This window comes from Ictalurus punctatus, chromosome 5, assembly GCF_001660625.3.
Source record: "Ictalurus punctatus breed USDA103 chromosome 5, Coco_2.0, whole genome shotgun sequence".
Taxonomy (NCBI): Eukaryota; Metazoa; Chordata; class Actinopteri; order Siluriformes; family Ictaluridae; genus Ictalurus; species Ictalurus punctatus.
In genome coordinates, this window is record NC_030420.2 from 22,775,949 (window position 1) to 22,784,922 (window position 8,974).

Below are 8,974 nucleotides of genomic sequence, written 5' to 3' on the forward strand. Positions count from 1 at the left end.
CCTACAACTTAGATGGGATCAGAGAGGGTCACAAATGGAAGACAGCTTTCAGTACCACATCAGGTCCTTATAAATATTTGGTGATTTGATAGGGACTGGTCAATGCCCCTCTCTCTTCCAGGCATTTATAAAGCTATACTTAGAAACATACTCAGCTGGCAAAATCCTGCCCAGTCCTGTAATGGCCATGGTTCCATATCTCTATAGACTTTATAACAGATCTGCTTTCTTCTTAAGGCAAAACAACCATCTTTTTGGTGATCGAACACTTTCCATTAGCATTTTGGGGGCATATGTCATGAATTGCTCAAAACAAGCTAAATTAAAGTTTTGTAGTGGCCTAGTCAAAGGCCTGACTTGAACCAATTGAGATGCTGTGGCAGGACCTTAAACAGGCAGTTCATGCTTGAAAACCCTCCAGTGTGGCTGAACTAAAGCATTTCTGCAAAGAAAAGTGGGACAAAATTCCAGCACGGCTTTGTAAAAGACTGATCTCCAGTTATCGGAAGCATTGGGTTACAGTTATTGCTGCTAAAGGTGGCACAACCAGATTTCAAATTTAAGGGGGCAATTAGTTTTTCCACATGGGTGATATGTGTTGAATAACTTTTTTTTGCTTCAGTTAAAAAAAAAAAAATACAAACTATATTGTGTGTTTACTCAGGTTGCCTTTGTTTTATGTAAACAGGCGAAATCAGGACACACGGCACTGTAGCATCTATTTTAACAATGTCTATCAGGCTGTAACAAGAGTTTAGTTAAGTGTTCTTTAAAAATCTATTACAACAAATTCATAAGATATTTTGGAAATGGTGCAATGGCATGAAAAATTAATGGGACCATACAACCATACAATCTAATATCATGAATTCTGCGTTCACAGTATCTGGTTACAACTTTGCAATAACAAAGATAATAGCCTCCACTCTGTTATAATAACCTCCACTCTTTTAGGAAGGCTTTCTGCTAGATTTTGCAGTGTGACAGTCAGGAGTTGCCCATTCAGCCACAAGAGCATTAGTAAGGTTGGGCACAGATGACAGGCAATGAGGCCTGGCACACAGTCCAGTTTATCCAACACAAAAGTGTTTGGTGTGGTTGAAGTCAGGGTTCTCTGCAGCCATTCAAGTTCTTCTACACCAACCTTGGCAAACTGTGCTCTTCACAGAGCTTGCTTTGTGCACAGGGGCATTATCATGCTGGAACAAGTTTGGGCCCCTTAATTCCAGTGAAGGGAAATTGTAATGTTACAGTATACAAAGACTTCCTAGTCTACTGTGTGTTTCCAACTTTGTGGCAACAGTTTATGAAAGGCTGGGTGTGACATATGAGTGTGATAGTTAGGTGTCCACATACTTTTGGTCATATAGTGTATCATGGCATAACATTAACACTGTAACTCTTTGAATCTACTTCAAATTTTCTTATCATGGTATACTAGCATACTGAATTTTCTTTCATTAAATTTTTTGCAAAAATGTGTTACGGTTAATTTTTCATTTTTTTCATCATACTAAGCAGTAAAACTACAATATAACGACACGTAAACGGAACCAATGACTCATTTAATATCTTAAAAGTAGAATTGGCCATTGTGTTTCTGGCAAGGAAAGAACAGAATGTTTGCAGTTCTGGCTCAGTAAAAGCTTCCCATCACAGAAAATGAAAGCTCCTTCAGGCATTAATGCAGGTTGCACTTTTTTTTTATCTTAAGGCCTAAAGGGCTTTAATGGTTTATTACACATTATTAGTGGTACCCTGGAGATACTGAATTTATAGACTTCTGTTAGAGCAAAAGTATGAAAATGAGAGTAATTCATCTATGAAATACCAAAAAATGATGAAATAGTGATGCAATAGCTGACATTGAAATGACAGCTCAAATGTACTGCTGTACCTGTACATTGGAACAGATACTGTCTGCTCGTAAAAATCCCAGGTTGACAGCAGGTCTGTTCGAGAAAGGTTTGTTGCATAGAATCTCCAGGCAGCCTGATGATGAAATGTAATTTTGCTAATTAAAAAAATGCCAAAAGGTATATAAGATAGGTAATCCATTTTCAACTTTTTCACATTTGTAGTGTTATTACCTGGAACTTAATTGGGATTACATGTCATGAATCTACGCAATGTTAATATTTGAAATGAATATGGCTTGTAAATAAATATTAATTATTTATAAATTAAAAAATGTAATTGCATAAGTATTCACCCTCTTCACTGTGAATCACTTAAATATGTTTGCTATATTTGGCAGAAACCCAAACCTGCTCATCAGACTGAGAAGATCATCCCCACAGTGAAGCGTGATGGTGGTAGCATCATGTTGTCTGGTTGATTACCATCAGCAAGGAAAGGTTAACTAGTCAGGGTTGAGGGCAAAATGCATAGAGACATGTAAAAGGCAGTCTTAGAAATCCTGTTCTAGTCTGCAGGAGACTTGAGACCGCAACAGAGGTTCACCTTCAAACAAATTAATGGCCCTTATCATACTGCCAAAGCTACATTGGAGTGGTTCAAAATTGAGAACTTGAATGTGTTTGAATGGCCTGTTCAAAGACCAGACCTCAATCTTAGTGACAATCTGTGGCAAGACTTGAAAATTGTTGTTCCCCAACAGGATCTATCCACACTGACACTGCTTAAGCCATTTTGCTAAGAAAAATGGGCAAAATATCAGAATCCAGAGGTGCAAAGCTATTAAAAGAAATTCAGTTCCAGGTTGTAACACTAGAATATGGGGAAAAGTTCAATGGAGATGAATATTTATGCCAGGCACTATAGCATGAAGCATTTTATCTCATCTACGCAAACATAATGCTGATTGAATGGGATACTGTAAGTGTATACATTGTAATCTAAGAGAATAATTTAAAATGCTAATGAGGCTAACAGTCCAAAGGCATAAACACATTTCCATACATTTCATAATTAGCAATGACTTAATTTTTGTGATTTGTTTCTTTAACTATATGATTGAATGTTGACAAAAAAAAATCATCCCATTACCTCAGCATAACCATAATTTAATTCTCAGGATCAGTGTCCCTGCTCAAGCAAGAAATGAAAAACCCTGAAAGCTTCCATATATTCAATTCAGGTCTGCAACTGTGTCTGCTTGTGGTGTGCGAGATGTGATTTACCTGAATAAGGCTTGCAGCAGGGTTCCGGCGTTTCTCAAAATGCTTCTGTCTGTGCTGCTCCTGGACCTTCAGAGCAAAGCCTGAACCCAGAATACCCTGAGAGAGTGTGTGGTGGATGGAGATTGTTAAAAGAACTGACTAAAGAACTAAAGGAAATGACAGGGATGCTTACTTACAGGGATGCAAACTTACTGCTGGGAGAGCAAAGAAAGCCACGCCAATTAAGCTGAAGGTTGCGGCGATCAGGCGTCCATTCCATGTGACAGGAAACTTGTCCCCATAACCAATAGTGGTCAAAGTGATCTGAGGATAAAGACATGTTTCACATCATACCACATGATTCAGATCCACTGTACACTGGATTGCTTTGAGTTTATCATTTAGTTTATCATGATCGAAAACCTTACTAAATCAATTCTCTTTTGCTCAAGAACAAATGATCTATAACTTCTTAATCTAAGAAATTCTTGCACAAAATTGAAATAATTTGGTTATTTTCTAAATTACATGTGATATTGCTTTAATTAGCATGGTCCTTTTATGGTATTGTTTTGCTTTGCTTACAGCAGATTATGGAATCTTTTTAAAAAAAAAAATATTGTATTTATAAACATTGTGAGTTCAGACACTACACTATGTGTGAATCTGATCATTTTCTGTTCAACAGTAAGCCTGATTTTTACATTAGTGGTCAACAGCATTTCTAGTCAGTTCAGACAGTAATGGGGTAGATTTCCTCAGCTATCCTCATGAGAGTTCACAATCTCATTAGTCAACAGCAGTGCTCTAGTGCTGGAGTGCATAAAGGCACAAAGGCACAAAGGCACAAAGGCCTGGGCTGATGTTAGCGGCTATGATACTCACCAGCCCCCACCAGAGAGCATCAGCATAGGTCTCAAACATCTCAGCATTATTATCCTTCTCTACTGAGTACACCAGAAAAGAGGCCAGGATGAGACAGAGGAAGCCTATATACCATGCAGTGATGAGCTCCTATGAGTAAACAAAACAGACGGCACACATCTACTATCTTAGATCTGTTTATATGTTTATAACTCTTATTAATAATAATACTGATTATGACATCAGACTCTAGGCATGTGCCAATATCACATTTTCCAGTCAAAATAATTATGTAACCTTTTTAATATGCTTTACAATAATATGGTGTTCTTTAAAAGTACACTATACCTAAGCACTTTTGAATTCTCAAATCTGTTTGGTGTCAAGTTGTTTAGATGAATTTTCTATAACGGCAACACTGACAGCAGTGCCACTATATTTCAAATCACAGGTATATATCAATACATGCGTTATGATACATTATCATTTTTGTAGTAAAGGCTCATTGACAGGAAATTGTATGATGGACGCAGCACATAATCTAGTAACAAACAGATTTCAAAATGTTGTTATTTATCAAAGACAAAATGTATAATTGGCACTATGGTGAATGAGACATAAGGACAGGTTTATATAACATGTATGGAAGGAGTTTCCGGTGTCAGGTCTTTGTAACATTTATTGCATTTTTCACTATGGCACTGTCTTCAGATCAGAGGACTTTGCACTTTCTGGTTTCTTGGTAAATGCCCAAATCTATTGATCTTAATAAATTCAAGAGTGAGAGAAAAAAAATGAGAGGTGCAACACCCAGCCTGGTCACGTCCCCTCCAGACCACGAGAGGGCACCCTCCCCCAAATTCTAAAACTTTTCTTCCGATTCATTTCCTGTTTTCTGTCTGAGCTCTATAAAAAAAAGCACATGGACTTTTCAGTATTTGATATGTCTTTCAGTTTGCCTGAAGTTCCAAGTTGTGATTTGTTTGGATTGTTGTCTGTGAATGACCCTTTTTGCCTTTGCCTAGCCCCTTTGATTTCAATGCTGATTCTGTGTCTTGTTTATTTTTGTTTTTTTTTTAAGCTCTTTGTTCACGTTTTTGGATTTGTCTGAGTTCTGAGTATTTATTGGTTATGACCCGGACTGTTTCCGAAATTGTTTTGTGCTTAATAAACCTCAAGCATATCAATCCTTACTCTATCCCTGAGACCTCTTTGTTACAAGAAGCTAGTAATGGAATGACTGTTTACTATAACTACTAAAAGGAACTACTGTAATTTGTCTTGAGGATGTTCCATAACATTAATAGTAACTAAAATAAAAGGGTAAAAAGCACGATGTGCCATTCATTAATAAAGTAAAAATTGTAATTGTTGGTAAATTGCTGTAATATAAGAGGAATAAAACACTTGGAAAATACTCCACTTCAGGCTGGTAATAATAGCTCAACTTTGTGTCAGGGTGCATCATATTTACACCCACATTTTTGATTAGTACTGCTTTATGCCTTACTTATAGAACAGTTATCTCCCAGTGTAGCAGCTTTGTCTAGTATGCTGTTGGAAGAATTATGAGAGCCCTTCCCATAATTCTTCCAACAACATACTAGGGGAATAAAGATACATAAGGTCTTCAAATTTGTCCAAAATAAGAAACCTTAGAGTGTGTGAAGATTGTTGTCCATCACAACAAAATTATGAATGCCAAGAATGGTAATACAATGTATAACTGATTATAGGCACACACAGAATTATACCGTGATTTAAAATAGTCAAATACGTGGTAGTCATTCAGAACACAACATCATGAGCATGACAAAGGCTATTAAATAGACTTACTAAAGTAAGGCAATGAGTCTTCCTCAATAAAATTTTTATTTTACTGTCGACTCACCTTGATTTATCGTTTTGTTGTGAAACTTTTGCTTCCCTACTGGCAATAAGCAAACTTTTACCATCATTGTAATGTCTGTGAACATTTCTTTCCCTATCACTCATTCACACGCACATGCAGACACACACCTTGCTATGCGCATAGACCACAGATCCCAGTAGTTTCCATGTGCCTGCCCGACGGTCCATGCGCAGCATCCGGAGGATCTGCAGGAACCGGAGACTGCGGATGGCCGAGGTGGCGAACACATTGCCCTGTGAGCCAGCAGCCAGCACAGACACAGAGGCAAACAGCACCATGATGTCTGCACAGGAGAAGTCAGTCACTTTTCATTCCCAACACAGCCCTTGGTCATTGCAACAGAGATGGTCATTGATTCTTTGAAGACACTTCCCTTCTCTTCCAATAAACGCTAATTAAAATAACACTTGTAATCAGTTTTCTCTCTGTTATTAAAACTCTTTTAGTTATGGTAGAACAACTTCTCATTCATCTGGATCAACTGGAGTACATGTGAACAACATTTTCCAGTTCAAAGACAAGGAATAGTCTCTCTATTGTCTCCTTTCATTATGAGTGATAAACAGGAAATAAGTCTGTGATTGAGACCTGTCTGACAGCCAGTGCAGTTCCTTGGTGTGAGCAAATTAAGCAGCTCGAATGGAGCAAACAGCCATTATTCTGCTGCAGTTAATATAGTACTGACATCTCTAATGTCTGAGTTCAGAGCATGCCAAACAGCTTTGCACTTTATTTCCCAGAAAATGCAACCAAGGCCCATTTTTCCTGTCTCAGTGGAAAAGTGCATAAGAGAAAAGAGAAAGCATGTGGAGGCGGGGTCTGACGGCAGAAGTGAAAACACAAATGTCTCATGTTCTCAGAAAAGAATAATTAGCCTCACCTATAACACAGAAGGGCTTGCGAGCGAATTTCAACCTCCCTCTCCATCCTCTGTAGCGACAGCAGCAGCCAGCAGCCCAGAGCCGCACTATATACTCCACACCAAACACCACGATGGTCACAATTTCCTGAGGAGATGTGGAGACATATCACATTACCAATAAAATCCCACAGCTCATCAGTGGCAGGCAGCAATATAAGAGCAATAGCAGAAAAAGGCTGGGGAGGATCAACATTATTGCTATGAATTATAAATGAGGTCGAAAGTGCAGTAAAGCCCAAACAACTAAAATACATTTTGGAATTTTTAAAAATCAATGTATGTCACATATTTACAGACCAAAGATTCAACCTGAGGAATAGTTTTAAATATTTGTTTTTCAGTGATCTCTTTTGTCATTTCCTGGAATGGGTGTCAGCATAATAGTATCTAATAGTTCGAGTAATATTAGTAAATTTGGTATGACTAATACATTGTAACTTGAGTTTGCAGGATCTTATAAATGTATGCGAAACCCAAGAAAGCAGTGCTTAGTAATTAACTCCTTAAATTACTGGCTTATTATTCGTTTTCTTTTTGTTTGTTTGTTTGTTTGTTTGTTTGTTTGTTTGTTTGTTTTAAAGTGCATTTATACCAGGGGCGGCTGGTATAAACAGGCTAGCAGGGCCCTCCACCTACTCTTTCAAAGAAAAATTACATCAATATATGGTTTAATTTGTGGAATCTACATCAGAATCTACATAAATTATTTGCTGTTAATATATATACCTGAAGACTGATCATTTTGGACTTTTGTAGGACTATTGTAAGTAGAATGGTATGAAGAAGTGAGGCTGAGGCTGATTTCTTACTAGCTCAGACTGTAGATTCATGTAGCCTTAAAGGAGTAATATTATGCTTTTTAATGCTTTCCTTCTCCTTTAGTGTGTAATGTATCTGTCTGTACATGTATAAGATCTGCAAAGTTAAAAAGCTCATAGTCTACCCCAAAGGGATTCATTCTATCTAACAGAGAACACTTTTCCAAACCTGCCCAAAACAGCTTGTTCAAAGTCCAGATATTACTTCTGCAAATGTCTACATCACTATGTGAAATATTAACATAATCCCACCCAAAGGCAGCCACGAAGAAAGAAAGCGAGGCTTAGTTTTAAATATTTGTTTGTTTGAGTCAGCATAATAGTATCCAATAGCATCAATAATATTGGTAATCTTGGTATGGCTAATACATTGTAAATTGAGTTTGCAGGATCTAATCATATGTATGAAAACCCAAGAAAGCAGTGCACAAGTCATGTGATAACACAGAGTAAAATGCTCCCTTCTTTTGATCTTCATTTTGACTGATATTTTTCACTCCCTGTAACTGATAAATCCATAGCTGACACATCAGTAAGCTTAAGTCTTACAAAGATGATGGAGCTAACAACGTTTGCATCAGTCTCTTGTAGTACGTTTTCTTAGATCTACATTTGCTGAAGATGTACACCTCCAGTATAATTAAAGACACCTCCGACCCCTCCCACAGTCTGTTTCCCCTCCTGCTGTCTGAGAAAAGATCCAGGAGGACCCGCACCAGGACTAACAGGTTTTTAAATAGCTTCTTCCCTCAGGATGTAAAGATCAAGATCACACTGTGCCCCCCCCAAAGCACACCCACCACCTTACCTATCCTTAACCCTCCCATCTTTCTCTCCCTAAAAATGTCTTTGGAGGCAAAACTAAAAATGGACAGACTAAGCACACATTATCTAATGAAACTACAAATTACGCAAAAGTACAGATGACAGAATCGTAAGTTTAGTGTTTTTTTATTTTTGTTTACCTTGATTAGTATTAGAAGAAGCTTGCCATGAACCCAGTAGGACAGTATGGACTAAAAAATTACAAATCACAAAAGCAGCTTTCTATGTGCCTTTAGGTTTGTCCCACATCATTTTTATTATGCCATCTATGAGACCTTGTAATATAATGCATTGCTCACCCTTAACAGTTTCATTATCAAGCTACTGATGTACTGTATATTAGAATCTAGCCCTCACATCTAATATCATAACCACTCATCAGTGAATTATTCAGTAACTACAGTAAAGTTTTAAGCACATACAAAAAATGCCTTCAAAAATAATTAAATTAAATGTCCCTATGTTTAAAATAAATACTATAAATAGCAGTAAACAGTAACAAATGAAACGG

The 8,974-nt window shown here is 37.4% G+C and overlaps 1 protein-coding gene across 2 annotated transcripts in view; it reads right to left on the minus strand.

The window, feature by feature from the left end:
• kcnq2a (potassium voltage-gated channel, KQT-like subfamily, member 2a) overlaps positions 1–8,974 on the minus strand; it is a 35,756-nt gene that overhangs the window by 16,363 nt on the left and 10,419 nt on the right. For both annotated transcript variants that reach the window (XM_053680333.1, XM_053680332.1), the window contains exons 3-8: positions 6,779–6,905; positions 6,006–6,181; positions 4,008–4,136; positions 3,336–3,446; positions 3,144–3,239; positions 1,898–1,992 (exon numbers count right to left, since the gene is read on the minus strand). In XM_053680333.1, coding sequence (XP_053536308.1) covers positions 1,898–1,992; positions 3,144–3,239; positions 3,336–3,446; positions 4,008–4,136; positions 6,006–6,181; positions 6,779–6,905 — 734 coding nt within the window. The remainder of the gene's footprint in view (positions 1–1,897; positions 1,993–3,143; positions 3,240–3,335; positions 3,447–4,007; positions 4,137–6,005; positions 6,182–6,778; positions 6,906–8,974) is intronic.